At 41.7% G+C, this 17172-nt stretch overlaps 1 protein-coding gene across 1 annotated transcript; it reads right to left on the bottom strand.

Annotated features, from left to right (window-relative positions):
• Window positions 1-399: 399 nt before the first annotated feature.
• On the bottom strand, window positions 400-13266 carry LOC135522033 (uncharacterized). The gene is made up of 2 exons (XM_064947926.1): window positions 12687-13266; window positions 400-1055 (listed from the first exon to the last, which is right to left on the bottom strand). Exons 1-2 carry the CDS (start codon window positions 13065-13067, stop codon window positions 903-905), a joined length of 534 nt encoding a protein of 177 aa, XP_064803998.1. The 5' UTR covers window positions 13068-13266; the 3' UTR covers window positions 400-902.
• Between the last annotated feature and the right edge of the window lie 3906 nt (window positions 13267-17172).

Genomic DNA, 17172 nt, shown 5'->3' with positions numbered 1-17172 from the left:
GTGTTATACATAATCTGGCAATATGTGACTATAAATTACATGGAATAGTGTGAACATTTCACCAAATTAATCAACTGTAAGGCCAAACTGGAACAGCTCTGCAATGTCTTTTTACTTCTAGGGTTGGATTACATCTGCAGAGTGGAAGGCCATGTTCCTGCGTTCGCGGAGACTGCATTCACGGTAAACCCTGCATATGTTGACTAAATCGTAAATTACCTTTAAATTTAAATTGTGCTATACAGAGGATCTTCTGTGCCACAGTTTGAATCTAGGTCTTAGTCTCCACGGTTGTCCAAAATAAGTTGAGTTGAGTATTGCTTGTGCCATTGCTGACAGCACAGAACACTGAATTGAGCAAATTCATACATTTGTACAACAAGAAGTAAATGTTTGACATTGAGTTGCAAAATGTTTATTCTTGTGAGTGGTAACCTTACTGGCACTCTGTGTATTGACATCCAGTAATACATGTCCTCTCAGACTTTAAGAATAGTCTCTTTCACCTGCATTCTCATAACATTGTCAAATGTGTCTCTAAACTCTGATATGACTTATCCATACACAGTGAATACACATACACTATCCTTTAGACATTTATTAGAAATAGTCCAAAAAAACATCATTATCCATCATTTGTTGTTTATTTATGTATATTCAAATTCAAATTAAACAGACAAATTAATTAACAATTTAAACTATCCTGTCTGCAGGTATTTAAAAAAGCAAGTCATGAGATATATAGTTTAAAAAAAAGCATTGATGAATAAACAGCATTATGTATCTCTTTGGAAAGTGCCTGTAACTGGCACCTACTGTATGTGGTCAAGATCAGCATGATTTTGGGGGCTGGGGTTGAGAGAAGCAGTGGCTGTGGTGCTAGCCTGTGTTTAGGCGTCAGATCAGTGGATATTTTTGGCCAGGATGACGGCGTAGACGATGTACAGGATGATGACGGTGATGCCGATACCCAGGGCGGAGTGGTTCAGTATCCGTGCTAGACGAGAACTCCTCTCAGCAACCTGCTGGTGACCCTGGTTGTTGGCGTCTCGAGTCTGAGAGCAGAGGGGGGAAGGAAGGAAGGAAGGAAAGGAGGGAGGGAGAGTTGTAATTGTTGTAATCATCATTCAGGAAAGAGAGTGAGAGAGAGACTTCAACAGAGAGAGTTCAACGATGATTTAGTGCCATTTTCTTATTTGATTTGAGTTATTTCAGGAGAAGCAGTATTCATTCACAAACACAATGCTTAGCCAACATGCCAACTAAGTCAGAAAATAAAAACCAGAGAGACATTTTTCTATCTCACTGTAGAACATTGACAATAGATCATAGTAATACCTACTAGTGATGATATAACAACTTGAACACTAAGTTCCTGTTGCCACACCCCAAGCAGCACTAAGTTGAAACAGCTGTGGATGGAGCACCAACTATACCTTTGTGCCAGATTCACTCTTGTAGCTCTCTCCCCTAGCTACAGTCTTAGGAATGGTGCAATATTGTGAGACACATTTTGACACCTGTTATGTTTTCTCTTGGGGGAAGAACAAGGTTTGACCGGCAATACTAAACGTTCAGTCAACTAACTGAAGTCTCAGTGTCTTTGACTCATCACTCATTGCCATGGACTTTACACTATAGACAGTAGTAGCTGCCTACCAGTCAGTATGAGTCACACACTGAGCAACAGTAAAGCTCTCAGCAAATTTTGAACAGCATCTGTGTGTCATATGTGGTCTTGGATTACTTTCTGGCTCCAAATCAGGAAGAGTCTTGTGACAAACAGGAAGTCCCTATAAAACACAAACAACAGGCACCAAAATACCCACTCTTTAGTCCATGCTTAAAAAAGAACAACATGCCCTCACATCCCCCTATAAGATCGCTCCCACTCAACATCGACTTACTCAAGTCTCAATTGAATCAACCTCCCCCTAGTCACATGACGTTGTTAACATGGCCCCCATCTGTTTCTGTCCTCTGGTGAAATATGTGAGTTGGCTTCCACAGCAGGGCTAGGGTTGACTTAAGGTTTAGGCAGAGAGGGTCTGTGTTGATTTAGGTTAGTCTGGCGTGAGAAGGCCTGCCTGCTATTGTAAACCCTCCTCCTGATTACTGACAGCTGGATCATAATTGTTTCTACACGGCTAGCTAGAGGAGAAGGGCTCCTTGGATCTCTTAACAGTGGACAGTTGTTGTGTTTCTGAGGGTCTGTGTACTTGCGTGTCTTGAATAATTATCTGGGCACTCCACCAAATGGTTTTCTTCCATTTCCTTGAGGTTCACAAGATTTCCTCCATCCCATCTGTCTGTCTGTATGCTCTGTTTGCCGTGCTATTGCAAAACTTGAAATACATATAGCCCATCCATTTACTAGGCTACTACGTCTAATTACATGAGAGATGTGCGTGGTCATTTGTTGTATGGAATATGAACCCATCACAGCCAGAAAAATTGAGGAATACTGTATATTCTGGAACACTGTATATTCTGGAATACTGTATATTCTGCAATGGTTATGAAAATAAAATAAATAGGAAAAATATTCCTATGTCTATTTATTTTAGATTCTAAAAATATAACATGTTTTCGCTCTCCTTACTTATGGCAAATAGTTGCATTCTTGTTAATAATATGTTTTCCTGTTGATTTTTGTATATACCCCATTCACACAAAATACTCACTTGCAAGCTTGCAATACAATATTTCAACCACCAGCAGATGTAAGTATGCATGGTATAAAGTTTGCAGGGAGGTGAGTATATTCTCAAGTCTAGTTAAAAAATATATATATAAAACTGGCACACGCACATTTTGGGATATATTTTGAATGTATGCACGGTATATAAATGAGGCCCCAGAAACCTACTGGAAGCTTGATTCTATTCACTTACCCACATAATACTCCATTCCTGGTTTCCCCACGGGCCTCTATCAGCACTGCAGCATATTGCTCATATGACTCATCATAATATAATCTGTTGGGCCAGGCTCCTTGAAAACCACATTACATTCAATACCAACTAAATTCCCAAATAAAATATTCTGAACAAGTAACTGAGGAGTGGTTATTCTACTCTTTTATAAATACTGTATCTGCAATCTGTGAATTGTTCTAAACAATGTGGGGAGTGCAATGGGATGACAAAGTGAACATTTTATGGACTGTATATGTGGAGGATGTACAACTGAAGTTAACACTACTTTATTTTAAGAATGTGAAATGTCAGAATAATAGTAGAGAGAATGATTTATTTCAGCTTTTATTTTTTTTCATCACATTCCCAGTGGGTCAGACGTTTACATACACTTACTTAGGTAGCATTGCCTTTAAATTGATAAACTTGGGTCAAGTGTTTCGGGTAGCCTTCCACAAGCTTCCCACAATAAGTTGGGTGAATTTTGGCCCATTCCTCCTGACAGAGCTGGTGTAACTGAGTCAGGTTTGTAGGCCTCCTTGCTCACACATGCTTTTTCAGTTCTGCCCACAAAGTTTCTATAGGATTGAGGTCAGGGCTTTGTGATGGACACTCCATTACCTTGACTTTGTTGTCCCTAAGCCATGTTGCCACAACTTTGGAAGTATGCTTGAGGTCATTGTCCATTTGGAAGATCCATTTGTGACCAAGCTTTACCTTCCTGACTGATGTCTTGAGATGTTGCTTCAATATATAAATACATTTGATTTGATATATCCACAGAATTTTCCTTCTTGTGATGCCATCTATTTTGTGTAGTGCACCAGTCCCTCCTGCAGCAAAGCACCCCCACAACATGATGCTGCCACCCCCCTGCTTCATGGTTGGGATGATGTTCTTCGGCTTGCAAACCTCCCCCTTTTTCCTCCAAACATAACGATGGTCATTATGGCCAAACATTTCTATTTTTGTTTCATCAGATCAGAGGACATTTCTTCAAAAAGTACGGTCTTTGTCTCCATGTGCAGTTGCAAGCCATAGTCTGACCTTTTTTTGGTGGTTTTGGAGCAATGGCTTCTTCCTTGCTGAGCGGCCTTCAGGTTGTGTCGATATAGGACTCGTTTTACTGTGGATATAGATACTTTTGTACCTGTTTCCTACAGTATCTTCACAAGGTCCTTTGCTGTTGCTCTGGGATTGATTTGCACTTTTCGCACCAAAGTACGTTCATTTCTAGGAGACAGAACGCGTCTCCTTCCTGAGCGGTATGACGGCTGCATGGTCCAATGGTGTTTGTACTTGCGCACTATTGTTTGTACAGATGAACGTGGTACCTTCAGGCTTTTGGATATTGCTCCCAATCATGAACCAGACTTGTGGAGGTCTACAGTATTTTTTTTAGGTCTTGGCTGATTTGTTTTGATTTTCCCATGATGTCGAGCAAAGAGGCACTGAGTTTGATGGTAGGCCTCCAATTGACTCAAATTATGTCAATTAGTCTATCACAAGCATTTAAAGCCAAGACCTCATTTTCTGGAATATTCCAAGCTGTTTAAAGGCACAGTCAATTTAGTGTATGTAAACATCTGACCAACTGGAATTGTGATACAGTGAATTTTAAGTGAAATAATCTGTCTGTAAACATGCACAAAGTAGATGTCCTAACCGACTGGCCAAAACTATAGTTTGTTGACAAGAAATTTGTGGAGTGGTTAAAAAACTAGTTTTAATGACTCCAACGTAAGTGTATGTAAACTTCCGACTTCAACTGTACTGTATGTAATGACACATTATATAAATTCTTTATAGTGTTTCATTTACATTTTAGTGGTGATAAGTTGGACAGATCGGGTGAAGAAATCTGTTTCCGCACACGGTTTATCTCCCCCTTTCCTCTATCCCGCAGTAGGTTTCGATTCCCCACCCATCATTTAAAAAAAAGACCCGACGGAGCTCATTGCCTTCTTCAATCATGCAGAGACGGGCAACATGAATGTCTCGTCATTGATTTGGCTGGAAACTGGAAACGGGAGAAATTGTGCTTAGAATGGTATTTATATTACAGTTGATCTGGAAGTATTATGTTTTTGGGGCGCTAAAATAAGGTAAATTGTACATTACAGTGCGATGTACAGAAGAAGTGCGTTTGATTTGTAACTACATCATTTCTTATTCCACTAAGATATAATCAATGAAGGAATACTTACAAGAGTAGACCAAAAACAAACTCTACCATATTCTACCTAATATACAGTACGTACGTGAGGGTAGAGTAGGGTACTGTTAGTAATGGGGATAAGAGGGATGCGTGTGTATAAGCAATATGTTGATAGATAAAGGGGCTATCAAAGGGTTAACTGAAACAATGCTGTTGCTATTTTCATTGACAGCTGTGTCTCTACACCTCACCTAAAATATGACAGAAAAATTTGGAGTGTGGACTGTATTAATTGTGTAATTACTGGGAGTGGAACACAGACGTTGTGGTGTTTGGTGCATCTGAGCTCTCCATTAAATGATTCTCCCTTAAATGACCTAATTCTCAGCCACTTTCCCTTTTCACCACATGTTGCTTATAGGTTCAGCTTAACACATGGCGGATTCATGCCCCTAACGGTCCTGCTTACAAAGGAGCTGTGTTCCACAATGTTTCAAATTCATAGATTTGTTAGTTGTTGGGGCCATGATTGTTTATGTTTTTCTAGTCTAAGGCATGGCCACTATAACTTATTTTCTGCATATAACTTATTTTCTCTGTTTCCTCAAAGTGCACTCGGTGACGTTAAACACTAAAAAACAGAGCCTAAAAGATAACAGATAATAAATAATATGTCATAAATGGATGTCTGAAAAAACAGCTTTATCGCAGACATGGCCAAATATTGAAGTACTATTCTCAACATATCGTGACAGTCACAATAAAGATAATATTCACAATGAGGTTCAGGCTTTAGAGCAAATACCAAAAGCATAAGCAACATCCTACTTGGACCTGTGTTAATGACCCTTTTCATTCCCAACAACCCATGGGGCCCAGACAGGGGCCGCTTCATAAAAGGAGGCTGGGGTATCCTAGCAACTGGTGTATTAATAGAGTTAGTGTGTGTAATCATTATCTGATATTGCCAGAGTACAGTATAAATAATATTCAAATAATAACTGTGTAAGCATCGTTTTCTTCAGAATGTTAAGAAGACAGGAAAATAGGTGTAATGGATTACTAAATGTACTAGAAACTTGACAAGGGAAACAATAGACAAGCAACCCCTTTTGAAGACGACTCCCAGGAAATTGTGTACAATCTCTAAAAAGGATATGTTCATTGTCCTGTCCGTATTTTATGGCAAATCACACTAAAACATTTCAAAACATACTGACTGGAAAACACACAGCCTGCGACACACAGACACAAATCTAAAACACTTCCGGCCACAGACACGCAACCACACACAAGCACAAGCACAGACACACAACCACACACGAGCACACACACAGGCGAGCACACACACAGGCAACCACACACGCACACAAGCACACACACACACGCACGCACGCACGCACGCACACACTCACACACACAAACAAGCACGAGCACACAGACACAATAGCTCCTTTCTGCTCTCTGATTATGCCCTCTTGTCCACCATATTAGAAAGGCCCCACTATGTGAATGTTGAATTGCCAAGAGGCAGATTCCTGTTGTCCTCCCCCGGCCTGTACCCCTATTGACCCTCCAACAGGCCTTTTCCCTTCCTCCTACCCATCCCAGACAACCTGGCAAAAATCCCAAACACAACAGATCCCAAACACAATGCTACTCCCCCTCTCGTGTGTTCGGCCAGGAAAAACACGCTGAAATGTGGAAAGTCCTATAAATCACGACATAACAATATCCTGTATAGATCTCGAACTAACCTAAAACAATCCAAACTCAATAAAATAGGGAATGCAACTAACCAACAATGCATTCGGAAAATATTCAGAACCCTTCACTTTTTTCCACATTTAGTTACATTGCAGCCTTATTCTAAAATGGATTAAATAAGGAGATGACTGTGGACTACAGGAAAAAGTGGACCAAGCACGCCCCCATTCTCATCAACAGGCTGTAGTGGGGGAGGTTGAGAGCGTAAGTGCCTTGGTGTCCACATCACCAACAAACTAACATGGTCCAAGCACACCAAGATGTGAAGAGGGCACGGCAAAACCTATTCCCCCTCAGGAGACTGAAAAGATTTGGCATGGGTCCTGAGATCCTCAAAAGGTTCTACAGCTGCACCATCGAGAGCATCCTGACTGGTTGTATCACCGCCTGGTAAGGCAACTGCTCGGCCTCCGACCGCAAGGCACTACAGGGGGTAGTGCATATGGCCCAGTACATTACTATGGCCAAGCTTCCTGCCATCCAGGACCTCTATACTAGGCGGTGTCAGAGGAAGGCCCTAAAAAGTGTCAAAGACTCCAGCCACACCAGTCGTAGACTGTTCTCTCTGCTACCGCATGGCAAGCAGTACCGGAGCGCCAAGTCTAGGTCCAAGAGGCATCTAAACAGCTTCTACCCTCAACCCATTAGACTCCTGAACATCTAATCAAATGGCTATCCAGACTATTTGCACTGCCCCCCTCCACCCTTTACCCCGCTGCTAATCTCTGTTATTATCTCTGCATAGTCACTTCACAAAGTTGACAGTGCATGTCAGAGCAAAAACCAATCCACGAGGTCAAAGGAATTGTATGTAGAGTTCCAAGACAAGATTGTGTCCAGGCACAGATCTGGGAAAGGGTACCAAAACATTTCTGCAGCAATGAGGGCCCTGTGAACACAGTGGCCTCCATCATTCTTAAATGGAAGAAGTTTGGAACCACCACTCGTCCTAGAACTGTCCACCCGGCCAAACTGAACAATCGGGAGAGAAGGGCCTAGGTCAGGGAGGTGACCAAGAACCCGATGTTCACTCTGACAGAGCTCCAGACCTCCTCTGTGGAGATGGGAGAATCTTCCAGAAGGACAATCATCTCTGCAGCACTCCACCAATCATGCCTTTATGGTAGAGTGGCCAGTAAAAGGGACATGACAGCCCTCTTGGAGTTTGCCAAAAGGCACCAAAAGGACTCTCACACCATAAGAAACAAGATTCTCTGGTCTGATGAAACCAAGATTGAACTCTTTGGCCTGAATGCCAAGCGTCACATCTTGAGGAAAGCAATCACAATCCCTACGCTGAAGCATGGTGTCGGTAGCATCATGCTGTGGGGGTGTTTTATCAGTGGCAGGGACTGGGAGACTAGTCAGGATCGAGGGTAAGATGAATGGAGCAAAGTACAGAGAGATCCTTGATGAAAACCTGCTCCAGAGGGCTCAAGACATCAGACTGGGGCAAAGGTTCACCTTCCAACAGGACAACGACCATGAGCACACAGCCAAGACAATGCAGGAGTAGCTTTGGGACAAGTCTCTGAATGTCCTTGAGTGGCCCAGCCAGAGCACGGACTTGAACCCGATCAAATATCTCTGCAGAGACCTGAAAATAGCTGTGCAGCAATGCTCCCCATCCAATCTGACAGAGCTTGAGAGGATCTGCAGAGAAGAATGGGAGAAACTCCCCAAATGCGGTTGTGCCAAGCTTGTAGCATCATACCCAAGAAGATTCGAGGCTGTAAGCACTGCCAACAGTGCTTCAACAAAGGACTGAGTAAAGGGTCTGAATACTTATGTAAATGTGATATTTCCGTTTTTTTGTTTGTAATAAATCCACAAAAAAATCTAAAAAAATCTGTTTTGGTTTATTGTGTGTAGATTGATGGGGATTTATTTTTTTATTTTTAGAATGACGCTATAATATAACAAAATGTGGAAAAAGTTAAGGGGTCTGAATACTTTCCAAATGCACTTTATGTAATCCAGGGGAATCATTTCCACAACAGTAGTCGGCAGGAAGTCATAATAAGCTTTCCCATACAGGACGTAACTCTATTTCTTTTTGAGGAAAAAACAATGTACTGTAACAAATTTTTTAGAACATACATTTTCCTAGATACTTAACTCCTTTGTATCTCTCCCTGTCTGGGAATAGTTTTAAGATTTTATTTTAAACTTTATTTAACTAGGCAAGTCAGTTAAGAACAAATTCTTATTTTCAATGACAGCCTAGGAACAGTGGGTTAACTGCCTTGTTCAGGGGCAGAACAATAGATTTTTTACTTTGTCAGCTCAGGGAATTGATCTTGCATTGATCTAGTCCAATGCTCCAACCACTAGGCTACCTGCCACCCCAAGATTGGCTGGTGGTGTACTATATGTGAGTGGGCATTAAGTCTATGGGCCAGTCAGACAGTGCTGCTGACTTGGAGACACAGAAAAGAAAACTGTGTTTGCAGTCTGGCTTGTCACCTCTGTATGCAGTGCCACGCCAAACACTGGCAACTAGCAGCTTGTCACAACTGAGGCAGGGTGGGAAGGGCTCGTGTAGGATAGTCATGTCAAGCTTCCTGGCAGAGCGTCAAGTAGCCTCTTAGCGAGATAATACACCACTCACCCATTACAGTATATCTCCTCCAGGCCTGAACTGGGTGCGGTCACGCCTACTTCCGCTCCCATTGTCAAGCACACCTAGACTTCATCAGGCAGGGTAGCCTAGTGGTTAGAGCGTTGGACTAGTAACCGAATACTTGAGCTGACAAGGTACAAATCTGTCATTCTGCTCCTGAACAGGCAATTAAGCCACTGTTCCTAGGCTGTCATTGAAAATAAGAACTTGTTCTTAACTGACTTGCCTAGTTAAATAACTGTTTTCTCACATCTAGGTTATTTTATTTTAAATGCTATTGTAAGTGCTGTAAGAATATTTTAAGATAAATACACAAGGCATAGGACTAAAGGTCAAGAGGGAATTAACGATCAATGGAAAATGTTGTTTTTATGTAAGAGGGAATAGAATAGATTCATGGGCCAGATACACGGGAGGAATTTCAGTCCGGGACTCACAGCTACATGTGGCAAGTTTTAATTGGTCCGAATTGTCTATACATTGAGCCTGAAACAAGATACTTGTTATTTGGCCATTGATCCAATTTTACTGCAAGGAATTCTAATTAGTCAACCACAGGCTAAGGTTGGGTGATAGGTTACACCCTGTCTCTTCGTTCTGTGGAGAATCTCTCAGGCCAGTGAAGAAGGAACATCTGTCATCTACTTTACAGCATAACAACTATGATGTGTTCTCTTTGAATAAATATATATTTTCTCCCCCTGATTTGCTTTGGGGTCTGTGTAATTGAAGAATAACATCAACTGCTAACAGTTACTATTAATATACTTTAAGTGCCGACAGGTATGATCGCAACACTGCTGATCAGCCATAAATTTCCTTGTTACAGGGGAGATGGAAGTTTGTTGTGTTCAACGGGGTGCAATTGAAAGCAAGCTTCACACTGTTTATTATTATTGTGAAAACATGTCTTGCCTGTCTATCTATGTGTAACAGGTTTGACCTGTTATGCTCAACCCACTCAGTTTCTACCACAAAACACCAGAAAATAGCCAAAAAAGCAGAACCAGCTCACCTGCTTTTACATTATTAATAATAATGTTCAGTGTTTCTTTTAAAAATAATATTTAAAAATGAATATTTTCACCATATTAAAACGAGAGTTCAGTTCAGCAGGGTTGACCTTTAAATGAGGGACATGTTGTTGTTTTTCCCCTTAAAATGAACTACTAATCACAAAATAAATAACAATGACATTGTGAAAGTAACAAAATAGTTCATGGTGATACAGGTGGAAAGTTTTTATTTATTTATTTACCTAGGCAAGTCAGTAAGAACAAATTCTTATTTTCAATGACAGCCTAGGAACAGTGGGTTAACTGCCTGGGTTTGAACTTTCAGCATTCCAGTTACTAGTCCAACACTCTAACCACTAGGCTACCCTGCCGCCCCAGTGGGCTAAAATTAACAGAGGGACGTTTCAAAATGTGTCAAAATGCAGAATATTTGCACTTTAACAAGTCTTTATTTATATATAAAATCAGATTTATTGAAAATTCCATTTGGACTTTATTAAAACCAGTTAAATGTAATTGAAAATGTAATCTACATCATCCCCAAAAGTAATTATTTATCATGAGAGGGCTATACACAATAACTAGTAATCCTACATACTCAAAGAAATGTTAACATCTCACTTTTCTGGTAAAAATGGTTGCTGATATGAAGTACAAATATGAAATATTTGACAGTATATAATAGCCCTTGACTTGCCCAGGAGAGGAGGAACTTTACTGAGCGACTATGTCTATGATGGATGTGGATGAAATCAATTCACCAGCACATTGATCAACCTCAGTTGATGGAGTTATTACATTAGAAGTCATCCACTGGGTTTTGATACTTGATAATAAGCCACTGTCTCATTGTGAAATAAAGATGCCCATAATAACATCTTAGAGGTCTTCAACCTCCTTTCTCTCTTTACCAGGCTTTGACCCGGATGTTTCCTCCATTACCCACATTGATCTATATGAGTCATACCCGGTCAACAATTAGCTGTCCATCCTGATATGCATTTGTAATCCCAGTAAGTAAGTAAAGAGACTTGCAATGTGCACACTGCCCACAAAAGGAGGTGGAAACTGAGCTGCACATCCTAACCTCCTGCCAAATGTATGACCATATTAGAGACACATATTTCCGTCAGATTACACAGACCCACAGGAATTCGATAACAAATCCACAGTGCGCAATCTGTGAAATATCAGTGTGCAATCACAGAGGCAGGATTTGTGACCTGTTGCCAAAAGAAAAGCACAACCAGTGAAAAACAAACACCATTGTAAATACAACCTATGTTTACATTTGATTTATTTTCCCTTTTGTACTTGAACTATTTGCACATCATTACAACACTGTATATAGACATAATGCCATTTGAAATGTCTTTATTCTTTTGGAACTTTTGTAAGTGTAATGTTCACTGTAAATGTTTTCTTTATTTAAATTTGGTTTATTATCTATTTAACTTGCTTTGGCAATGTAAACATATGTTTCCCATGCCAATAAAGCCCCTTAAATTGAAATAGACTTGGGGCTTGTAGGGATAGCTCAGGGTTTCCAGCCCTTTCCTACCCCTCTTCTCAGTGTGGCTGTCCATTCCAGGGTGGGGTTTGGCAAAGGACAAGGGGGAGGGATGTTGGAGTTCTGCTTTTGTCTTTTGTGATTTGATAAGCCCAGTATACCTTTTACATTTTGAATACCACCTCCTCTTACGTCACTCACACAGTCAAGTCATCCGCACGTTTAACGACCCGTATTTAACCACCCATTTTTAACCACCCATATTCCGGCAAGGGTCCCTCCCTTTCTTACACACACTCTCCCCAATTCCAACTTCGTGCCCCATCTCCCATCCCCCGATCCCCTCAAACCACCATATCCCGAGGACCTTTTTCAAAATAGAACTCAAGACTGTGAGACACCCACAGTGTAAAGCCAAATCTATCACAAACATGTTCCTCTCCCCAGCTATGCAGCCCTCCACCAAGTAGAGAGAGAGAGAGAGCGAGAGAGAGACCATTATTTAAACAAAACCGGTAACTGGGTTTCTTGGATAACGCTAAAAAAAGACTAGAGTGAGAAATACACTACTGACTACTCTACAAAATGAAAAAAGTTATGTTCTGTGAATTATTTGGGATACATCTCTACTGGAAACACATTAGTCTACATTACATTTGAATACTCTTAAAACAGCAATAAAAGTCCCACTCACCGAGATGGAGTAGATAAGTGCAGCGATGCCAAGTGGCAGACAGCAGCACAGCATGGTGAAAATGGAGTAGCCCAGGTAGTCAGGCAGAGGGTAAGGCAGAGCTCCACGGGTCACAAACACCGTAGGCTGGACTGTGACGGTGGACTGGGGGTACTGTCCCTGGGGGTATGGCTGGCCGTAAGGGGCCCCAGGAGCTCCTCCATACTGGGGCGGTGGTGCGTATCCCTGGGGATTGGCGGGGTAGCCTGCTGGTACAGGGTATCCTGTGTTGGGGTCTTGGGGGTGGTCCTGGTAGGGTGGAGGAGCTGGTTGTCCCATCCCAGACTTCTCATCTGGGTTCCAGCCTGGTGGTGGGGCATTTGGCATCTTGTTGGGATCCATTTTTTTGCGCTGTTGGTGATTTGTTTCCCTTTTATCTTACTTCTCTCTTTCTTTATTTTGTGCCTCCTCTAAATCTCTCCAAGTGTTCTTCTGTGTCTCTCTGCCTAAACTGTCTGCCTGTCTACAAGCTGTGTAAAGCAAGCAATTACGTTCTCTCTCCCCCTCCCCTGTATGTCCCTGGCAGCTCATTATGTTTAGAGAAGGCCTGTGTGGGTGAGCTGAAAGGGGATGGTTAGGGGTGGGGAAAGACTGAGTAGCTGACTGGAGTCAAATAACAAGTCCAGCAGTCAGGCAGAAATGCTGTCCATCTAATGCAGCGGTACCGTAGCCTGGATAGGAGTTGTGCGCAACCTCCTGGTGATATTATGAACTACACGAGTAACAGTCACAATGAATTATTGTAGTTATTGATGACTGTTCAGTGCAAGATATTTAAATACTTATTTTTCTTTGTTATGATGAAACACTGTATATTTGATACTGTAATAAGGTAAAACTATAACAAAAGTGATGCTTAAAGTATTTGTTTATGGTAAGTGAACACAGGAAAAAACAGCAAAGACTGTTGTTTGAAGAATAAGAAGAAAAAGTAACAAAGATAATGTAACAAACGACAAGGCAATAAGATAATGTAACATATATGATGATGTAACAAGATGATGTACCATAATGATAATATAACAAGATAATGTAACAAACAATAATACAACAAGACAGTGTAGCATCGATAATGTAACAAGATAATGTAATATATTGGTGAAATCACGAGACAATGTAACAAATTATAATGTAACAATATAATGTAACATAAATGACAATGCAACAAGACCATGTAACATTATGATAATACAACAAAATAATGTAACATAGGCGATAATGCAATAAGATAATATAACATAAATAGACAGATCCAGTCGGCCGACCAAATAGGTCCAGTCGGCCTGCTGGCCAGATAGGATAGGACGGAGGGCCAGATAGGATAGGACGGAGGGCCAGATAGGATAGGACGGAGGGCCAGATAGGACAGGACGGAGGGCCAGATAGGACAGGACGGAGGGCCAGATAGGACAGGACGGAGGGCCAGATAGGACAGGACGGAGGGCCAGATAGGACAGGACGGAGGGCCAGATAGGACAGGACGGAGGGCCAGATAGGACAGGACGGAGGGCCAGATGAGACCAGTCGGTCATCCAGCCAAATGGGACTAGTCTGCCGGCCAGGTAGGTAGGTCCGGTCAACCGGCCAAGTAAGTAGGTCTGTCCCGCTGGCTAGGTAAGTAAGTCCGGCCAGCCGGCCAGAAAGATAGGTCAAGCCGGCCATTAAAGTAGGTCCGGCCTGCCTGCCTGCTAAGTTTGACAAAAATGTGGTGTGGCTGTGTTCAGCCATTATGATCCAGGCCTTTGAAACCAACCTGCTCTCAGAGCATTTCCTATTATTCTGCAAGTAAATCCGAAACACACCGTATGATATGTTGCGTTTTGTATGTTATGTATTAATTTGTGGATGTTCATCACTCATTTCATATGATATGTTACGAATTACAATTCAAATTTTATCTTACGAGATTGCAAAATATAGAGTATGTTACGAATTTGCTAAACGTACTATATGTTAAAAAATTGCCAAATGTACGATATGTTACAAATTCTATGTAGGTGGCTAACGTTAGCTAGCTGGCTAACATTAGCTAAACTAGGGGTTAGGATTAGGGGTTAGGGTTAAGGTTAAGTTTAGGAGTTAGGTTAAAGAGTTAAGGTTAGGGGAATGGTTAACTAACATGCTAAGTAGTTGCAAAGTAGTTAAAACGTAGTAAGTAGTTGAAAAGTTGCTAATTATCTGAAATGCTGACGAGGTTCAAACTCGCAAACTTATACGTCCACTCATCCACCCCGAACAACTTTCGTTTTTGCCTCAACTTTCGTTTTTGCCTCAACTTTCGTTTTTGCCTTACTTTCGTTTTTGCCTTAAGTAACTGTAATGGAAATTTTTATGTTTGTGCTTTTCTTATAACTAATTTCTGTGTTCTATTCACGGCTGTTCTATAAACCAATTTATGTGTTCATGCAAGTGGTTGACTGTACACATCCTCACTATCAGTAGCTGCAATTTGGCAGTACGCCCAGAGCTTGTTTTGAAATATATCTCAGTTTCAAGGTCTCAGCTTAGAGAGAAGAAGCCTCGTGAGGTATTTCTTTGTTCACAGGGCCATTGTCATGATGAAACAGGAAAGGGCCTTCCCCAAACTGTTGCCACAAAGTTGGAAGCACAGAATCATCTAGAATGTCATTGTATGCTGTAGCGTTAAGATTTCCCCTCACTGGAACTAAGGGGCTTAGCCCAAACCATGAAAAACAGCCCCAGACCATTATTCCTCCACCACCAAACTTTACAGTTGGCACTATGCATTGGGGCAGGTAGCGTTCTCCTGGCATCCACCAAGCCCAGATTTGTCCGTCGGACTGCCAGATGGTGAAGTGTGATTCATCACTCCAGAGAACACGTTGCCACTGCTCCAGAGACCAATGGCGGCGAGCTTTACACCACTCCAGCCGATGCTTGGCATTGCACATGGTAATGTTAGGCTTGCACCGCTGTTTGGCCATAGAAACACATTTCATGAAGTTCCCGACAAACAATTATTGTGCAGACGTTGCTTCCAGAGGCAATTTGGAACTTGGTAATGAGTGTTGCAACCAAGGACATTTTTACCAGCTTTGCGGTTCAACACTCGGCGGTCCTATTCTGTGAGCTTGTGAGGCCTACCAATTCACAGCTGAGCCATTATTTCTCCTAGACGTTTCCACTTCACAATAACAGCTCTTATATTTGACCGGGGCAGCTCTAGCAGGGCAGACATTTGGAAAGGTTGGAAAGGTGGAATCCTATAACGGTGCCATGTTGAAAGTCACTTAGCTCTTCAGAAAGGTCATTCGACTGCCAATGTTTGTGTATGGAGATTGCATGGCTGTGTGCTCAATTTTATACACCGGTCAGCAATGGATGTGGCTAAAACAGCCAAATCCAATAATTTAAAGGGGTGCCCACATACTTTTGTATATGTAGTGTATGTAACTGTGTTGACTCACTCTTATCACATTGTTTGAAGAAATGGAATTGAGCATTGGAAATACAAATAATACATGCGGGGCCTGTCTCCCGGACCCAAATTAAGTCTACTTCTGGACTAAACAGCACGGTCAACTGAGTTTCCAAAGTGAGTATTGGGTCTGGGCAAACTACTCTTGCACAAAAATGTGTAGGTCTAATGCTCTTCTTCAGCTTGTTTCTTCTTGTCTAATTCACACCCTCTGTGACCTTCTGGTTGTATCATACAATGATACACTCTCCACAAATTTGATTCTTCAGCCCGTATCAGCTGACTCTCATATCTCAGTTACCACGGCAACACATGACCCGCCATGACCACTTTTAAATACACTGTAACCCATGATAAGGGATTTTGTTATCATTGCCATACTCTAATTCAAGGTAGAATGCCTGTGAGTAGAGTTTTGGATTTGGACTGTAGCTCGGAAACTGGCAAGGACATACTAAATTGTGCTGGAGGATATTTATGACCTTGACGCACTTTCACTTTTAAAATAATGACATAAGCTGGTGTTCATACCATAGACCGTATGGTTCATATTGTAAAGGACAGTTTCCATATACAGTCCAGATGATCTTAGTTTTTCTCAATCGCATACAAGGGATCTGTGTTGAAATGTATCTACAATGAGTGTACAAAACATTAACAATACTTTCCTCCTATTGAGTTTCACCTCCCACTCCCTTTTGCCCTCAGAACAGCCTCAATTCGTCAGGGCATGGACTCTAAAAGGTGTCGAAAGCATTCCAAAAGGATGTTGGCCCATGTTGACTCTAATGCTTCCCACAGTTGTGTCAAGTTGGCTGGGTGTCCTTTGGGTGGTGAATCATACTTGATACACACGGGAAACTGTTGAACATGAAGAACGTTGCAGTCCTTGATACAAGCCGGTGCACCTGGCACTTACTACCATACCCCGTTCACAGGCCCTTGCATATTATGTCTGGCTCATTCACCCTCTGAATGACACACACACACAATCCCATGTCTCAATTG

This window comes from Oncorhynchus masou, chromosome 30 (genome assembly GCF_036934945.1).
Source record: "Oncorhynchus masou masou isolate Uvic2021 chromosome 30, UVic_Omas_1.1, whole genome shotgun sequence".
NCBI classification, from domain to species: Eukaryota; Metazoa; Chordata; class Actinopteri; order Salmoniformes; family Salmonidae; genus Oncorhynchus; species Oncorhynchus masou.
Note: the sequence above shows the minus strand (reverse complement) of the source record. Positions and strands in the feature narration are given on the sequence as shown.